The 20319-nt window shown below is 39.8% G+C and overlaps 1 protein-coding gene across 6 annotated transcripts in view; it reads left to right on the top strand.

The window, feature by feature from the left end:
• IKZF2 (IKAROS family zinc finger 2) overlaps nucleotides 1–20319 on the top strand; it is a 141351-nt gene that overhangs the window by 107766 nt on the left and 13266 nt on the right. For 4 of the 6 annotated variants that reach the window (XM_020780666.3, XM_078379150.1, XM_020780667.3 and 1 more), the window contains exons 6-7: nucleotides 1481–1618; nucleotides 16255–16398. In XM_020780666.3, coding sequence (XP_020636325.2) covers nucleotides 1481–1618; nucleotides 16255–16398 — 282 coding nt within the window. The remainder of the gene's footprint in view (nucleotides 1–1480; nucleotides 1619–16254; nucleotides 16399–20319) is intronic. The other 2 variants (XM_020780668.3, XM_078379151.1) reach the window with 1 other exon arrangement.

The raw sequence follows: 20319 nt of genomic DNA on the forward strand, positions 1-20319 counted from the left end.
AAATTATAGATATAAAAAGGAAGCCTTACCTTAATAGTACTATAACACTTCAGCAGAAAATCTTGTCAGGCAAATGAAAATAGAGGTATCAGGGAAAGGAGACTTTTCTAGCTAGGTGCTGAAGATGGGGTACTTATCTATAGTTTCAGAACAGACATTACAAACACGGAATAATAATTGAAGGGTTTCAGTGGTGAAATGTTAGGAGGTACCATGTTGTTTACTTTCATTGCTGTGCTTTGAACAGCATTTCAAACTAGCATTTCCACGATATTGAATGAAATTTGCATTCAGCTAGTGATCTGTTCCCAAACAAGTAGAAAGAAATTAAAGACATTTGAGTTGATAAAAAATGTTTTGTGTGCCTCTGAATCAAATTGAAGAGCTAAATTTGATTGGAGTATCCATCAGATGATCAAAGATTGTTCCCTTCTATTGTTTATCCTTGGGGGTGGGGGTTCGGGGATGGTATATTCAACACTAAAAGGCATTCTTAGGCATGCTTAGTGCATTCTGGAGGACTGGCACCTCTGTTAGTTGGGACTGTGTACAAAGTGAGAGGTGGACCTATCCCAGATGGGAGACATGTACATTCTTCCTTCCATGACACTTGAAAATGAGCAAGAGAGGAAATATCATTTGTGCTTTATTTTTAAAAAATCAAAAGAAGCTTGGAGGGTTGTTCCATCTGTGTTTCCTCACTTAATGTTCCTTTCTTTAATGTTGGTTGCACTGGGAATGTGGACTAGTGCATTTGTGAAATTGTAGCCCAACTAGAGGAGACACAAAGTGGAGGAGAGGATTTTGCCTATTGAGAATCCCTCTAAAGCAATGGTTGCCAACGCTGAGTCCCCATACGTTCTTGGACTAAAACTCCCAGAAGCCTTCACCACTAGCTGTGCTGGCCAAGATTTCTGAAATTTGTAGACCAAGAACATTTGGGTACCCAACATTAGGAATTGCTGCTCTGTAAAGCTGAGATGTCTTCTGTGGAGTGTCCTCAGAATAAGATGCCCTCAGCTCCTATCAACAGACCTGCATCCATTCCTCTCTCCATCTGGCTTTGCAGAGCTGTTTGGAATCTAATATTTTACTATGATCACCTACTTAATGCTTAAATTCTTCATGCCCATAGCTATGTTAAACCAGCTGTCCACTAGAGCTTCCCAGAGAAGCTTTTATCTGTATCTTGTCTTGGGACTTGTGTCTCATTTTTTTTCATTGTAAAGGAACAAACTTGTTTTAGCCAACTGCATGGTGTACAGCGTAGTTCTGCAACATTTCATAGCTGCTCTTATCATGGTGTGGGTGAAAGCCTGCTAATGTCATGGTGCACTGAGGTAGAGAAAAGGGAAGTGAGCAAAGGTTAGAGGGTGGAATAACTTGTAGATGTTTTCCTACTCTGTTTCTATAATATCAGAATGCCATTGGAAAGTGTGCTGGCAGAATGACTTAACATAAGCCTTGGTTCTTTCCACAGTGGGTAAACCTCACAAATGTAATTACTGTGGACGGAGTTACAAGCAACGCAGTTCTTTAGAGGAACACAAGGAACGCTGTCACAACTACCTGCAGAATGTCAGTATAGAGGCTGCTGGGCAAGTCATGAGTCACCATGGTAAGTGGAAGCCACATTCTGAATCTGGTATCCTTTTCTGATCGTTTTTCCATTTTTCTTTCTGTTTCTTGTAACCCACCAAAAGGAACAAAAAATGCAATGTTCACAGAAGGTAGGCTTTTTACACCTGGGAGAATCAAAGATTAAATATAAACTCAGGCTTTGAAAAATAAGCACCACAAAATCTTGTTACAAACTATAGTAATATTAGTTATCTAACAGAAATCCTTGTTGTAGTAGAACAGTATTCAAGGAGGGACAACAGAGAGAGTATAAATATCTATTTCTATTGCCCCCAGAGGTACAGACTATCTGAAGAAATAGTAGGTGGATTAACTCTGTTCACTGTAGTACACAGGTGGATTTGGAATGAATAAGAATGAACAGAAGTTGCTAACTATTTTTTTTCAAATGAATGAGACATTTTGATACGTAGAATAAATATCTCATGTGCCTTCAAATATTAAACCTGGCAATAATTCAATGGTTGCTTCTTTAGTATTACAAGAGGTTTCCAGAAATTATATTGGATTGTCTTGGAATATGTTCTTGATCTTTGGCCCTGCAGCTCTGGTGGACATTGTGTCAATGCAAACTTTCTCTTTCTTTCTTTTTTTTTTTTAATTCATGTTTTTTTTTAATTGTTAGCTGCTCTGTGTCTTATTTTTGTGGGAAAGATATAATATAAATTCAACAGGGAAACAAAGCAAGCATAATATGAGGCTGATTATACAGGCCAGTACAGTAACATTACCTGTGAAATGTTTTACATAATGTTTCAGAGTGGCTGACTTGCTACAGGTAAAGTTTGAAAAGCAATTTGAAAGAAACACAAGTTTCTCGGAAAACAATTTTTCCAAAGATTACTGCTTGAGTTTCCGCATTTCCACTGCTGTGAGTAATACTTGTAGAAAGGAGTTGGCAAGGTACAGCCCAGAACCATTTTTACAGCCCCTCAGAATCCTTGAGGGCTCCAACATATCCCCTATTTTTTCTCTTTTGATGAAAAATTCTCTTTTTGCCTTCTAGAGGTCTATTTTTCCATGTTCTACGGGAGCTGCAGCAGCTCTTTTTTTATTTTTGGCCCCTAGAAAGTAGAACGGGGCATTTTCAGTTTTATAAATAAATTTTGGGGGTAAAAATTAAACCCATTTTCCCGTTACCCAAGGAAACATTGTAACAAACATCATGACACAGAATCACTGCATTAAAAAATTAAAAAGAAGGAAAGAAAGAACTGTGCAAACTGGAAATGTGGCCCTCAGGCTGCTGGCAAATCGGAAGCATAGCCCTTGGCCCTGCTGAGATCACTCACCTCATTTCTGAATGTCTGTGGAAACATGTCCTCTGAAAAAGTACCAAAAGAAAGCCTAACCGTGTTCATTATGGTATTCAGCACAATACAGATAGTACAGAACAATTGTATAGAACTGTTTCCTTCCACTCATAGAAGAGGCTTTGATCTGATGCTTTTTGGGAATCTCCATGGAGTAGGCTCACCAATATCTCCTTTTCCCGTCCAGTTTCCTTCAGTCTTTCCCATGTCCCCCAAGCCGGTTTGCCTCTCTGCCCACTTCTACTCCTTAAAAGCCTCTGTTAGACCAAAGAGCCTTTAGTGGACACTGCTGGAGGCAGTCATTTTATTCCAACCAGTCAGGAATTGGTGCCACCAAGAAGAGTTAATGCAATTTTGGTTGTAGTGAGACTTGATATTGATGAATAAGCATGTACTGCCAACAGAGGCTTCTGGAACAGAGTTCAGAAAGCTTCCATTTCCCCTGTTCCTGCATGTAGCTTTGTAACCTGTCTTGGTGCTTTCAGACCTACCTTTTCTGTGCTTAGATAGACAAATGCAATAATAATGATCCTGGACCTGTGGATCATTAGGTCGAGCCTCTGTCAATAGGGAATCAAATTCCCAACCTCTGGACCCACAGCTAGATACCTAAGCCACTAAGGTATCCAGCAGATACATGAATGTTGCGACATTTAATGTGCTTACAAGTCTTAACCTCTCCCTTGAATGTCTTCCTCTTTGTTTTGTCAGGTTTTTTTAGAATTTCCAAATTAGATTTTTCAGAGTCTTAAAATTCTTGTTACATGAACAAGACATTCAACATTAAAATAATAATAAAACTGTAATAACAACAACAAACAAAATACTGAGCAACATGACCTGGTTGTAGATAGACTGATGCCATTTCAGAGGCTTGCACGTGGTATTACTTTTGTTATTTCCTTCAGTGCCCATGGTCATTCTTCCTCTCTTGCTATGTTTTTTTTAATGTGTCATGTTCTGTTTATGCAGATAAGAATGGTTTCATTCTACTGCCCCTAGGAAAAATCCCAAAGTGTGTGTGGGGGGGGGGGGGTAGGGGAGTATCTCACTTAAGGACCGGTACTGGATAGTGCCTATTACAAATGGCACCATTCTCTACCTGTCCATCATCACAGTAGTTCGAGGATTTCTTTTCAAGGTTTAATTTTGTTTTCATAGTAATAAAGCAATTTCTACTTATCTAGATGAGTACTATTGTCTTTTAAAACAGTGCAAGGAGAGCTGCTTCTTCAGACCAATCCTGCTATGTTGAGATTCTGCTGCTAATCTGCTGCATATTAGTACTTCTGATAACTGTATTACCATATTTGTACCCTCCCTTTCCAGACTTTATTTTGGCTGGCATGCCTGTCTTAGGCCCTGAACTGAAAATATTTGAGGTGAACAATCTGAAAGAAGTTTGCTTAAATTTTGTGGAGCTCAGGAGAACATTTGTCCTTACATGCTCAGTAAGGGTGTTGATTTTGTTTGATGTTCTGTTGTATTATTGTGTTTACTTTTCATTGGATTTTCACACAGCATAAAAGCATATATAGTTAATGTTATCCAGAAGGGTGGTTTAAATGAAAAATTTAAGGCTGCTCTCCTGTATGCAGTTGTCCAATGAGAATGAATCCTCTTGAACACAATGGTGCTTACTTCTAAGTACACATGTAGGTTTGGATTATAAAGCAATTAGTTAGCCATCCTTCAGTCTCGAAAGACTATGGTAACGTGCTCTGTATGGAGGATTTGGAACAGCGTATAGTGTGACCGAGGAGGCCGATTTGAGAGTGACAATCCCTTCCACACTGAAGACAAATCCAATCTGTCCCCTGTCCAGCACCCTGATTTTGCTGCTTTTGTGACTTTCTCTTTGCCTTGGCCTGCTGGACAAGGGTCTCTTCAAATTGGGAGAGGTTGATGCAATGCCTGCCTCCAGGCTGAATGCTCAGATGTCAGGGTATCCCATCTGTTGAGGTCCATTCCTAAGTCTTTCAAATCTCGCTTGCAGATGTCCATGTATCGCAGCTGTGATCTCCCTTTGGGGCGATTTCCCTGCACTTATTCTCCATACAGGAGATCCTTTGGAATCCGACCATCAGCCATTCTCACGATGTGCCCAAGCCAACTTAGACATCGCTGTTTCAGTAATGTACACATGCTAAAAATTCCAGCTCGTTCTAGGACTACTCTGTTTGGAACTTTGTCCTGCAATTACCAATAACAAAACTGTTCTGGAACTTTCACATCGTTTGACTTAGACCTTATATGACCAAGAGAAATTAAAATGACTGTAATATGCAAGTGCATAATTTTTGCACCTGTGTATGCCAGTCATTTTGAAAGTAAACATGAATTTTGTTTTTTAAATTTCTGCCATCCCACCTTCCATTGCTTGTTCGACTGGCATTTAGATTTCTGTGGTAAACAATAAATCATTGTGTATGTCACAACTCAAGTATCCTGTACAAATAATACAAAGTAAATAAGTTCAGAAAGTAAAAGGGCTCTAAAATGCCCCCTTTGGCAGCCTGGCTACAGAAAGATAAACAAAATGAACTGTTGGTTCTGTAGTTCCCATGAAAATAGGAAAATGGACACAGGAATAGGTCCATTGAATCACTGAGTACTTGCAGATTCAGTTCCTCTGTATGCTCCATCAATTCAAATGGGCCTACTCTAGTTGTGACCTGCTACGCTAAAGAAAGTCACAACCAGAATCAGCCCCTTTGAATCAATTGATCTTACAGGGGAATTGTCCCACCAAATCCTCACTGATTCAATGGGTCTCCTCTAATGTGACTTACTATATTGTGCAACAGGATTACAGCCTCTACATGTTCTGAACTTGGAAGCTCTTGCTAGCAAGACCAGCTGGAGGAACTCTCCAGCAGCAAAGTGTGCTGCTTATATACGAGCTGGGTACTCAGTTTGCTGACCTCAGAAGGAGTGAACCAGAGGCCAGCTACCTGAAACTGTTGAGATTAAATGTAGGCTGTGAATAGAGATGTGCATGAATAAATAAGAAAAAAGGAAAAAAAAAAAGAGGAAAAAACTGTGGTTTGTGATGGTTTGTGGTTACCCACAAACCACAAACTATCACAACCCCTCTGGAAAATGAGCCAGTTTGTGGTTCATTTTTCGGGTTTGTGCCGTGGGGGAACTGCCTGCCTCTCTCCCTTTTCTTGCTTCCAGTGCCTCCTTCTCTTGTCTTGAAGCCTCTGCTGCTGCCGCCATCCTAAGAGGCAGCAGGCCTGGCTCCTTGTGTCTGCCTGTCAGCTGAGCGACAGACGCCTGCACAGAAGCAGCAGGCCCGGCTTCCGTGTGAGGACCTGGGCCTGTTGCCTCTCAGGATGGGGGCAGCGGAGGTGGCGGCTTCAAGGCAAAGTAGGGAGGTGGGAAGGGAAGGGGGCAGGCATTTCGTTTTGCTGAAGCAAGATGAAGTGCTCAGGCCGGGGAGGACTTTATAATCTTTCCTTCATTTTGGCAAAATGGGATCCCCAAACCACAACCAGTTCATGGTTTCTCCCCCACCCCCCGGTTCGTGGTTCAGTTTGTGCCCATCTCTAGTGGTGAGCTGAGTTTTTAATTGCAGTACTACAGCTTATCCACTGAACTGCAAGGCTCCTCCACAAAACAAAGCAGTAGAAGTTAAAAGAGATAAGAAGTGCTCTTGGGATGCAGTTATTATTATTATTATTATTATTATTTATTTATTTATTTCGACAGTGCAGTAGGCAGCTGAAAGGGATATGGATCCAAGTCCTCTACCACCATCCACTGCACGATTTCAAGAGTAGTGCCTTTTTTTTAAAAAAAAAAAATTAATTTATAGATGCCTTTTAAAAAATGAGAAGATGAGGTAAGGTGAAAAATGGAGGAGAGGGAAATATCACAACTATGATAATCATGAAGCATATAAATCAAAGCTTGAAATGTTAAGCAGGAAATTAATTTGCTGCAATTAAACATTAGAATTGGGAGAAATGTTAAGACCTGCACCTGAAAACATTTGATTCATTGACCATACTATATCATTGATTCGTTGATTAAATTGTTGGTTTTATAATAAATATTGAACTTTACAAAGAATGACATGTAGGTTGTCACCAATGACTCCTGGTAGCACATTGTTTATTACTATTGTTTTTAAGTGCTGACTCATCAGGACCTTAATAGGGTTTTCAAAGTACTGTAAGTGAGATGGTCAAGGGATCATTACCCATTGCTAACTCCCTCAGTGAGTATCTCTGACTTGGACCCATTTCTCCTGTCCAACCATCTGTCCACCACGCCAGCTGTCCTGGGGTAACTGAAGAAGCCAATACCAATAATTTGTTATTGATGCCTTCAGAAGTGCTCCTCTTGTCACTTTCAGATTATCTTCACCAAACTGGCATTTTCCCCCCCAAGTGGATTACAAATTGTGTAACATAGTTGTTAATTGGGGTGGGTAGTTCTACCATGAAGACTATTAGTTTGTGGATGGATATGTGTCCTCCAATAGGGTCTCCTCTTTCCAGTCACGAGGGGGGAGGACGCGGGGAGCAACAGCTATGCACTTCCGAGAACTCTAATTCTGCAGAGAGCCAGTAGCTTCCCGAACCATTTCTCTACTGTATAGAAAAGCTTTTCTTGAGCGCATAAGTTTTCCTGAAAGTAAGTTGTTTTACTCTCCCCCTACGCTTTATTCTTCTATGAACTATGCAAGGCTAGAAACTCTTTTGTGCTGCACTAGCTAGGGCTTCTGAGAGCTGTAGTCCAGAGACATGTGTCATATGTCCTAGATTATGAATGCCTTGTATAGATCTGCTTCTCATGGGAAGGTCTGAGGGGGGCTTTTTCCTTGGGAGAATGGGTGTGTTAGCATTACTTTTAAAGCATATAATGTATAGTAAAGATCTTAGTGTTACTTTTAAAGCATCACTTTTAAAGCATTGGATAAAGATAAAGCACTTGGTCCACCCAGCCACCATAATGTTGGAGAAAGTAATGGATTTAATGTTAATGTGTGAATTTGTTAATTTGAGCATGTAGTCAGGTTAGAATTAGATTGTGTTGTCTGATTAGACCTAGTTCTGAAATTCTCTACAGACTAGAGTTCAGCCATTCTCAGATGAAATAGTTGAATTTACAGCCTGATTTCTAACCCATTAAGCACAATTTCCCCTTCTTGGAAGCATACCTTAACATGGTGAAGGGGTTTTAGTTTGTCACTGAAGCTGGGAGCAATCCCATTAGCAATTCTGAACCTGAACTCCAGCAGAGTGACTCAAGGTGGAATGGTCACAACTGAGATATAAGACTGAGATCCAGCCACCATCTTCCAGGCAGCAACTGGGCGGCAGCAGTAGCTGAAGGTGACACCGACAGAGAAGGCAACAGCAGTGATGTCCAAGCTAATACTTGTTAGTACTATGCAGCAGGTGACAATGGCAAATCCCTGCTGAACTTTCCTTACCATTAAAAATTTATGATGGGACAGTCCAAAATGAAACAGGCAATAGTGTTGGAAAATGAGACTCCCAAGTCAGAAAGCATTTAATCAGCTACTGGAAAAGAGCAAAGGACACTAATGATGCAACTAGAATGAAATTGAAAGGCTGTCTAGTGACTGAAATGCACAGAAATAAAAGGAAAGTCCGATGTTGCACAACACATACAATTGGAGCATGGAACATGAGAAGTATGAATCAAGATAAACTGGAAATCATAAAGCAAGACATGGAATGTTTTACCATTGCAGCTTGGTATCAGTGAACTAAACTAGACTGGGATGAGATATATTCAATCAGACAACTACAAAGCATTCTACTCTCAATTTCGTCTCCAAATCCAGAAGAAACAGAGTGGCACTGATAGTGAAGTAAACTGTAGCACAGGCAGTTAAGGGGCTATAATGTAAGGTCTGGCATAACAATAATCCATGTCTATGATGATTCTATTAAGTATCCAAGAGAAAATTGATCACTCACCAAAGATGACTGGGAAGCAAAAGTAGGGAAAAAAGCAGAACCAAATGTTGTTGGAAAATTTGACCTAGGGAACAGTAATGAAGCAGGAGAATAACTTAAAGAGTTCTGTAAAGCCAACAATCTTATTGCACATATGTTCTTCAAGCAACCAAACAGATGGCTCTACACATGGACATCATCAGATGGTCAGTACAGAAATCAAATAGACTATGTCATTGGAAGGACGAGATGGAAAAACTGTATTCAGTCTTCCAAAACAAGACTAGGACAGATTGTGGTACTGATTATGAACTATTATCCAACATTAGAGTAAAGCTGAAAAAGATCAGTAAAAGAATTGTAGTGCCAAAATATAATCTAAAGAATATTTCTGCTGAATTTAAGGTCCACATGAGGAACAAATTTGCATTACTTAACTCAGTTGTCCATGAACCAGTAGAATTGTGGATTGAAATCAGAGATAATATTAAGGAAGAATGCAAAAAGAAGTTAGTAAAAAGAAGAGAAAAACCTAAATGGATGGCAGAAGAAACACTTAAAATTGTAAAGGACAGGCAAGAAGGAAAAGTAAAAGGTGACAAAATAGAGTCAAAATGCTGAATGGTATTTCACAATTACTGTCATGTAGAGATAAAGAAAACTATTACAGTAACCAGTGCAAGAGAGAGAGAGAACGAACAACAAAAGAAGAAAACAACGGATCTGTTCCAGAATATCCAAGAAATCAAAGGGAAATTTAATCCTAGGTTAGGAATTCTGAATGACCAACAAGGAAACACACCATCTGACCAGCAAAAAATAAAGAGAAGGGGAAACAGTATACTGTTGTTTTATATTAAAAGATAAACGAATGACAGACTCCTTTGAAGAAGAATACTATGATGAAGAACATGGAGCTCTAGAAAATAAAGTGAAACTGCTCTGAAACCACTGGTAAGAAATACATCACCAGGAGTAAATGGAATACCAAGATAACTATTTCATGTCACAAAGACTGAAACTGTCAAAATCCTAACAAGAATGGGCCAACAAATATGGAAAATGAAACAATGGCCTATAGATTGGAAGTGTTAAATATACATTCCAATCCCCAAGAAAGGAGATGCCAAGGAGTGCATAGGACCATTGCTTTAATTTCCTGTGCAAGCGACAAAGGCTTTCGCCTTCTTTGGAGCAAGAAATGCTGATGTTCAAGCTGGATTCAGAAAAGGAAAAGGTACTTGAGATCATATTGCACACATCCACTGGCTACTGGAACACACCAAAGAATTTCAGGAGATTAGTCTATGCTTTACAGACTACAGTAAAGCCTTTGACTGTGTGAATGATGACAAACAATGGGTTGTTCTGAAAGAAATGGGTGTATCTCAGCACTTGATTGTCCTGATTCATAACTTGTATTGTGGGCAAGCAGCTACTATTAGGACAGAATGTGGAAAAATAGAACAGTTCCTATAGGCAAAGGTGTAAAACATGGGTGCATTTTATCCCCTCATCTATTTAATCTGTATGCAGAACGTATCATACGGAAAGCCAGGATATGAAGGAAATAACGGAGAGAAAATAGGTGAAAGAAATATCAATAATTTAAGACATGCAAATGACACCATCTTACTGGCAGAAAGCAGCAGTGACTTAAAATGACTTTTTAACAAAAGTTTTTTTAAAAAGTGCCAAAGAAGCAGGACTGTAGTTGAACATTAAGAAGACAAAAATCATGACTACAGAAGAACTATACAAGCTTAACACTGAAAATGAAGAAACTGCATCAATAAAAAAAGTTTGCATGTCTTGGCTCAATCATCAATGCAAATGGAAACTGCAGTCGAGAAATCAGAAGACTGAGACTCAGAAGGGCAGCAATGAAGGAATTAGTGGAGACCAAGACCAAGATTCTCCACATTCTTTTATTCCCTTTCACCATGTATGGATGTGAAAGCTGAACAGGAAAGAAAGCTGACAGGAAAATAATGAATCATCTGAAGGATGGTGCTGGATGAGAGTTTTGCTGATACCCTGGACTGCTAGATAGATGAGCAAGTGGATCCTAGAGTAAATCAAGCCTGAACTATTTCTGGAAACAAAAATGATGAAACTGAGGCAGTCCTACTCTGGGCATAACATGAGAACGCAGGATTCCCTAGAAAAAGACAATAATGCTGGGAAAAGTGAAAGGCAGCAGGAAAAGACAAAGACCAAATGGATTGACTCCCTAAAGGAACCCATAGGATTGAGTTTACAAGAGCTAAGAAGGGCTGTTGAGGACAGGACATTTTGGAGATCACTCATTCATAGGGTCACCATATGTCAGAGATATCTTGACGGCACATAACAACAGCAGCAAGCTCAGTTTCAACCTTCTTGCCCCAAGTGGAACGTTCATTTTATTTTTCCCACAGGTATGGTGTGCTGGAATAGCGCAACAGACTTGTTGGCTTAATCACCCTTCCTTGTTTTCTAGCTATGTTGTACAACTGATTGTGTTCTGTACTGTCAAGTCAGAACTGACACACAGCAACCCTAATAAGGGCTTTCAAAGCAAGTGAGATATTTAAAGGGTGATTTTACTAGTTCCACCCCCACCACATGAGTTTCCATGACTGAGGGGAGATTCAAACTCTGTTCTCCAGAGTTATAGTGCATCATTCTCTCCGCTACACCACACTAAGAATACTTGTACAAGTGATTAGACTGCATTATACAACTGACTAGACTGAGGTGTCAATCTAGGTACAAAAGTGACAAGAATTTAGTCATTCTCAGACTGCAACAGTTCTAAAAAAGTAGCCATGTTAATGTGTTTCAGCAGCTATAGAAAAACAAGACACGTGTACATAAACACACACACACACGGGTTGTTAAAATAGCTACTGAGTAGCATCCACTTCAAACTGTCGGCAGAAGGTAACCATCTGGGATAGGGAAGGGAAGCAGGGAACAAGACTGCCAGAGTTGTGTCACTCCATCCAGATGGATATGGAACATGGCAAGAGGCACACACTGAAGAGTGTTAGATCCCTCAAGGATAGATAGGGGGTCAGTTGCAGCCCCCTTTGTAGCTTGCAGTGGAAGAACTATAATTAGGAGCATTAGGACTGCTGCCTCTGGAGGTGCTCTCGGTTTCTACAAGGAGTAAAAAGTTGCTCTAAAGTCTTAATTGGAAAAGCTGCTTTTTAAATAACTGGTTCAGAGGAGGGGCCAGAAGCATTCTGTGTCACCAGTGTCCTTGGAAAGAATCCCAGGCATAAAGTGCATGGCGTGGGGGTGGGGGGGTGGGGGGGAAGGTGAAGGAGTTTAAGAGAGCAGGAAACCTCTGGATGCCTTGAGAGCTGCTTGTACTTCTATAAAAGACTATTCCTGTCTTGTCTCAGACGCAGTTTTGAAGAGGGCCCAGGGAAGTGTTCCGTAAGCTCCTGCAGGGCATGTAAATCAAGATGATTTATCGTATTGCCTGTCTAGAAATCTATTTCTTTACGTGCCAAGTTTCTCTCTTTAATTATCATAATCACAGTGCTGCTGCCATCCAGTTAGCTCGAGGATATCCTAGGCTGAACGTGTTTAGTAAGAGTTGCTTTCTATGAATGGTGCCTGCCGAGATGAGTGCCACAAATAATCAGAATGTGGAGCAAGTGTCAGAAATGTAACAAGATGCAAGCTATAGTGTTCACGTGGGACTGTATCTTCATATCCCCACTGTCTCACTCCTGAGCATAAACATGTGGAGGGGGATTTAGAGTTTGGATGCCAGGGAGTCCAGCTTCCAAGCCAGCGACGTCCAACCTAGCATCTGGCCCATTTGTTAATTCTCATTTCTGCCTGAAAAGACGGCAGCTCCTTTCCGAGCCCGCCTGGGTTTTCAAATCCTCAGAGGGAAGCCTTTCTCTGAGTCCCAGCGTCCTGACAGGTGGCGGACACAAGTGAGGGCTGTCTCTGTTGCTGCTCCCAAGCTGGGTCTTCTTTGCACCGAGAGGCCAGGCAAAGACCTTGCTTTCGAGGCTGGCTTTTTCTCAATAACAGGTTGCCCAAAGGAAGTCTCTGAAAAAATGGGACTGCTGTGGGTTATTGTTGTTGGGTTTATGTTACATGTTTTGGTATCGTAAGATGCCCTGGGACCACTTGAGAAGAAAGGTGGGATATAAATATTTTAAATAAATAATAAACTTTAGTTCAGCTACGATTCCTTTAATGTTTGGCTTTTAGCCAAGTATTAGCGTGGAATGCTGAACAGTCCTGTGGGGAACTTTCTGCTTGTGGGAAGAAGGAGGCAGCACCACTCAGAGTACTATGGGATGTTACAGCATAACATTTAGAGGCAAATTGCTGGAAGTTTAGAAATCTCCATAGACCTTATCTGTTGTAGTTACAGATGTGGTCTATGGAGATTTCTAAACTTACTGCTATTTGCTTCCAAATGTCAACTATTTGCATAAGTGTGCAACAGGATTTCATGCTGTAAGTATTGGAACTGGGGTCAGGGTTGGGGTAAGGCATGGATTAAGCACTTTTTTTGCCTTTAGGGAGCCTGCCAGTTCTGCTTTTATATACTTTGCAAGACCTGTGTGAACATTGCTCATCCAGTCTTACTTTGTGCATCTTCATGGGCTCAAGTCAGCCACCATCAGATGCTATCCACTTAGAGATGCAAAAAACAGCCTGGGCATGTGGCAGGCACCTGGCATGCCTCATTGTGTGGCTGGTGAAGTGTGTTCAAATTGATGGGTTTCTTGTATCTTACTGGACTCATAGCACACTCTGAAGTTCAAAATACAGTGGTGCCTTGCAAGACGGGCACTCCGTTTAACGACAAATCCACATTACGATGAGTTTTTTGCTATCACAAAAGCGATCGCAAAACAACGTTTTGAATGGGGGAATTTCACTGCGCGATGATCGGTTCCCTGTTTCGGGAACCGATTTTCGCTTCCCGGCAATCAAAACAGCTGATCGCCGGGGTTTTAAAATGGCTACCGGGTGCTCAAAATGGCCCCCTGCTGTGTTTAGGAGCCATTTTTCGCTGCACAGGCACCCGAAAATGGCCGCCCCTATGGAGGATCTTCACTGGACGGTGAGTTCTTAGCTGATTGGAAGGCATTAACCAGGTTTTAATGCGTTTCAATGACTTTTTTATTTTCGCTTTACGACGTTTTCGTTCTACAGCAATTTTGCTGGAACGAATTAACGTTGTAATGCGAGGCACCACTGTATTCCAAATTACCTTAGATGTTGCTTTCACATTTGTTGGGTATTGATCTGCTGTGTTTTTGGACACACACACACACAAAAGGATGTCACCGAAAGCTGTTGGGATAAAGGGGGCTAAAACCCTGATGTTGTTTTAAGTGAATAAACAACCAAACATATGAGGAAGACAAGTTTATGAAGCATTTTTAGAAGGTGTCACTAATTTGTTTTAACACATGTGCATATCAGCTGCAGATTTTGTGCTTGCCACTGATCTTGTCTACATCTTATAGAAGAGGTATATGAAAACTTTCCTAGTAATGTGCTTTTATTGCTTTCAGTGCTGAGTGGAGTCATTTTCAGGCATTAAATCTGTACAGAGACTGAATGTTGCCATGTTCCATGGAAGGATATTATCCTGAGGAACGTGGAGCTTTGTTATGGTCAGTTTACTAATATCCTTGCTTCTGAAGACAGTACTTAGCCAGAATAAAGGAAAATGGTATGTGCCAGGCAAAGAAAAGTATTAATCAATCAGCTGCATGGTAGGGCCAAGGGAAAGATTATTGACATGAAATAGACGGGAAAAATGTCCAAGTCTCTTCCCTTCACATCTGTGAATGTGTTATTTTGACATTGTTTCCTCAAAACTAATATAGATAAATGTGTGTGTAATTCTGGTCGCTTTAGGGATAGTATATGTGTGTGCATTTTTGTGGAAGATGTTAGGAGTAGGATAGAAATCAAATCAAGCAATAAATAACACATATATTACATTTAATAATACATATACTATGCTAAGCAAACCTGTTGCTTAATATAGATAAGCTCCAGCTAGAGTGGGCCAGTTGAATCAATGGGAATTTGGTGAGTCAACTCAGTAACTTATTGTGCTAAAGGAAGTTATAATTAGAATAGGTCTATTAGAATGAATGGAGGAATTGACACACCAAATTCTATGGAAACATTTTAAAATATGCATATGTGAAGGTCTGAGCTTCTAATTTTTCTGTTTCCCTTCCTTGTATTCCTTTATGTTGAACATGTCATGAAGGCAAGATACGGATTTTACTCCCCTCTGTACTGTGTGATGGAAAGACTATGTCTACGTAGTATCACTCTTTCTTTCACTATCTCTTCCACCCTTCCTGACTCTTGCCATGCCTTTGCTGGTGTTGCCTCATCCAGGTTCTGTATTTTCCCCTTTCCTCACCATTGGCTTTGTTTAGGGCTCTCAGCCTCCACTTTTTTCTTCTTATGTTGTGGAGAAGAATCAGACAACCACTTAGGAAGCATCTTGTGTGATGGGGAGCTGGTAGCATTTTAGAAACAGGAAACAGAAAGCAACCTTCACTCTTAATATGGATGGCTCTTTATTTCATCTTAAGCTGAAGCAGTTCGTGTTTTTAGCTTTGCTATGATAACAGAGATATCAAAGTTATAGTTAAGAATATGATTAATATGTAGAGTATGTGAACAACTTAACCTTTGGTTGTTGTGGGTTTTTCGGGCTTCTTGGCCGTGTTCTGAAGGTGGTTCTTCCTAACGTTTCGCCAGTCTCTGTGGCCGGCACAGGTTGCTGTCCTCTGAAGATGCCGGCCACAGAGACTGGCGAAATGTTAGGAAGAACCACCTTCAGAACACGGCCAAGAAGCCCGAAAAACCCACAACAACCATTAGATCCCGGCCGTGAAAGCCTTCGCGAATACAACTTAACCTTTGTTTAATTCATGATTAGAACTGAGGCAGTGGAAATAATTTTCCAAGTCATGCAGATAATTTTCCAGAAATCATGAAGGCAGTTTCCAGAGTGACATTGGCAACATTTTCATGTATTGATGCCTCTCCCTCTTTTATCATTACTGTACCATCATCCTTTCTCACAAGTTGCTATGCAAGACAGTGCAGTTGTTTTCTCATCCTCCCCACTATTTCCTTCAGTCTGACTTCAGATACGAAGAGCTAATAGTGTGCCCCACAGACCAAAGGTGGCACGCTTCACTGAATGATTCCCAAAGTGTGCTCATGGATGCCATATAGTTTGCAAAGCTCTCAAAAATGTTGAACATTTCATTTATTTTTTATTATTATTATTATTATTATTTTTCCCTTGGAAGTGTAGGTAGCTCTTTCTGATTTGGCTTTTTGGTTTCATGTAGTACCTACTATGGAAGATTGTAAGGAACAAGAACCTGGGATGGACAACAATGTTACTCTGGTGCCTTTTGAGAGACCTGCTGTTATAGAGAAGCTGACGAGCAACATGGGAAAGCGTAAAAGCTCCACCCCACAGAAGTTTGTGGGTAAGCTTCAGATGAGCATTTTCATTGTTTGTAGCAAAAAGGGTAGCTTACTGTTAAACCGCAGACTTTTTAATGTTCTGATGTAGGACTGGTGCTTTCTAGAGGGAAGGGGAAACAACGGGCAAGGTTTCCAAGCAAAACTAGGAGATCTAGAAAAGTGCATGGTCCATATGACACAATGTGATCTTCTGTGCAGGATCCAGTAGGTGCTGAAAACGGGGGGGGGGTTGTTTTAAATAGAATAAGAGTATAGATTAAATATACTACAGCATAGAAAACAGACTAGATTGCTCACAGCTACTTAAGTCAGAAAGGAAATACCTTCACATTGCATTACTGATAGTTTTAAAAAGCAGTATGGAAACCTAAATGCAGTTGTTAGTCCCAGTTGGAGTGAACCATTGAATGAATGTATTTATGGAAGAGTTGACTTACCATTCACCAATTGATTTGTTCTGTGATTCAGTGAGTCTACTCTAGTGTCCATATTTAACACGGCATGTTTCTATAATCTTTATTTTGTGGCACAGCATTGTTTAAAACAGGTGTCTCCACTGTTAAAAGAACATTGCCTCTTTAGTCTCATCTGAACTATAGTTGGCATTCTCTGGTGCTAAAATGATGTTCTCTTCTGTTTTCCCAAAACAGTCAGTAGGCTATCAAGCCTTAACGTGTGTTGTGATTTCTGTGATTAAAAGTGGAGAAATGGGGAAGATGATTGTAAAAGCCAGGGGTGAGACATTACTGGCCTGTCTGTAGTACCATATGAAAGGATGTAAGATGCTGATGAACTGGGTAGAGGGGACAGATGGTTGTGTATTGAATCCACTATATAGTGCAGAGTTAATGGAAAGTCAGTGGAGGAGGAGAGTAGAAAACCTTTAAAATTTGGTGTGAAAGGAGAGGGGGGCAATCTGAGTCCATGTTCAATCAATAATATACTTAAAATAATTTCACAAAGCCCTGTTAGTTAATTGGTTGTTAAATTATTAACATATTTCTATCTCATCCTATGTCTAAAGACCACATGATAGGGTACGATCAATAAAAGTAACTTTTAAACTATTCTAAATCAGTTCAGTAATTTACAACATTTCAACTTAATTGAAACAAAAGAGCAAGCAAGTCAGCAGAATAAAAACAAAAATGAAAGAAGCCTAATTGCAAAAATTTGAAAGTTCAGAAGTACGTAACATAAGATGTTTGCACAAAAATTATGATTTCAGGGGAGGCAAAAACAATTGTATAGATAATGTAGTAGACACTGAAACTCAAAGAAATCTGGGAGGGAGCTAGGTAGATGTGATGCTTAAAAGAGATAGAGGCTTGAAAGGAGAAAGATGGGAAGCAAGGTAGCCTTATTCAAAACTCTGCTCAAAGTTTGTGTGTGTGTGTGTGTGTGTGTGTGTGTGTGTGTGTTTAACCCAAAGTGCTACCTTGCTGAAAAGTTTGATTTTCAAAATTCTCTTCAACTTGAGTGTAAATGGTGTGGAATGGTGTGTGAATACTGAAAACTGTGGCATAGGATAAATAAATGTGTATGTAGCAAGCTCAGGTTTTGCTGACATTTTCTGTCCACCTAATTGCCAAGTTTTGACTTCCCCTTAAGAATCCAGTTGACTGAACCACATGGTAGTTTAAATTTCGGCTGGGCATTTGTGTAGAACTTTTATCTATCCTTTTTTCAGTTTTTATATTAACTTGGTAGTGTGAGAGCCACCACAACACTAATGTTTTGTTCCTCCAGCAGCAGGCAAAGTGGAGGGCAGTTACTTTTTTTGGACTATAATTTCCAGAGTCTCCCAATCAGCATAACTGGGGGTGGGGGGGTGGTACACAAACTGAAGCTTTTCTCACATTCGACTGAATGGATGATATCATCTTCTGCAGAGTGACCTTTTATAAGAATGTCTTTTATAAATGTTGCTGCTTGGTGTGACATTGGCTGAAATCTTGTTGCTTAGTATGCTGTGTTGCAACCAGAATAGGCCCATTTGAATCAATGGAACTTACAGACAAGTTGACTCACCAAGTACCACTGATTCAGTGGGCCTACTCTAGTGCAACTTATTACACTAGGCAACAAGATTTCAGCCATCCTTTCCATGATAAGTTCTATGTGTCTTTCTAAAAACATCTGCTGTTTTAATGTACTTCATATGTCCCTCAGTCATACAATAATTGTGTATTAACCCTCATAACACCTGTAAAGATAAGTCATTCCTTTGTAATGGATGGAGCAATGACACTCAGAGGCAGTGACCTTCCCTGGTGTTATCAGTGGAGTGCAATGGCTTAGTGCATGGCTTAGTGCAGTGGGCTGGCAAAAAATATCATTGATCTAGAATTTTGGAGAAAAGTCTAATGTGAATGTTACGGGCAACTTGACCTCAGAGGATACAGATAAAGTTTTCCAGTATTTCCCAAATGGCATCCAATACTGGGACAATATATATTTCTGGAAAATTACTTTAGCTCAGGAATAAAGCGAATGTTGCAGAAATTTCTAGAAGAGTTGTTGTGCTGGTTTGTATCTGTTGCAGCCAACCTAGTGAAGTCTTAAAAGGCTAAGAAATTTCATTTGGCATAATGAGTTTTTGTGGACCGCAGCCCACTTCCTCAAAGGAAATTCCATCTCAGTAGATAGATATTTATATGCCTGTGAGGTGATAGCTGGACTATGAAATGTAAGAGTAACTTCATTCTGGGTATTTTGCATTTTTTCCTATATTTAAACAAAAAACACATATGTGTAAATTGCTTATCCATTGAGTAAGAGTGTGGGTTTTCCCATATTTTCATTTTCACTTATATAAATGAAAAAAAGAATTTTGTTCCTACTAGCCAAGATAAGAAATGTTTTCCTACTTTTTTTGCAATTTTCTTTTCAGAGGGTTGATTTTGCATGAAGACTTTGTATTTTGCACAATAATTTTGTATTTTGCACAAAATGCAAGGTTTTGTACAAAATGCATTTTGAGGTCAACGCATTTTGAGGTCAAAATGCATTTGATTTGTGTGTGTATGTGTGGATGCACATGCGTGCGCACACACATATACTTTTTATTATTTATTTATTTGCTATTGCTGCTGCTGACATTCCCCCCCCCCAAAAAAAAACACATTTTTTGAAGAGCAGAAAATTCTTCATGTGTTGAGGCACATATTTGTCAGGGATTAGAAGATTTGTGTTTGTTATACATCCTTCCATCTGAAGGAATAGGCTACAGTAAAGAAAGCTGTATAATAAATACCACCTTTCACCTTGAGGCGCCATAAGGCTCTTCCTTGGATTTGCTCCGGGTATTAGAACAGTGTAAAATATGAAAATATATAGATTTTACTGTTGCTAGGAGAAAATCAACAAAGACAAAATGCAATTGATTAATGTGTTTTGATTTATTCATATGTGTTGGGGGGTGCCCATACATGCATGTGTGCACATGTGCACACAACAATACATAACTCTCTCTCTCTCTCTCTCTCTTTACATTTAACATGGTTTTGTTTTGCATGTTTTTCTGCAAGAACATTGTGATTTGTATGATAAGCAATATGTAGTAACTGTTTTAATAATTTATAATCTACAGGCCAGAGTTCTATGGGGAAATTTATTCCAACATAATTGCAGTTACAGAAATCATTGGAGCATATTGGCACTAATTGATGAGTTGCTACTTGCACTCCAGGTTGTTCTAGTTACATGACTTGACACATGGTCAGGAGTGTGATTAGACCTCATTAATTAGTGGCATTTCACCACTGTAATTTGTACAGTTATGTGGCATAAAACACCAGTAGAATTCAGACCTGTAAAATTGTAATAGGCTCTAAAATAAATCAAGTGTCTAGGCCATTGTAAAAAGTACCAAGAGTAGATTATTAGCTATGTTATGCTCTGAGAGGCTTGGAATTGTTTTG

This window comes from Pogona vitticeps, chromosome 1 (genome assembly GCF_051106095.1).
Source record: "Pogona vitticeps strain Pit_001003342236 chromosome 1, PviZW2.1, whole genome shotgun sequence".
In the NCBI taxonomy this organism is placed as follows: Eukaryota; Metazoa; Chordata; class Lepidosauria; order Squamata; family Agamidae; genus Pogona; species Pogona vitticeps.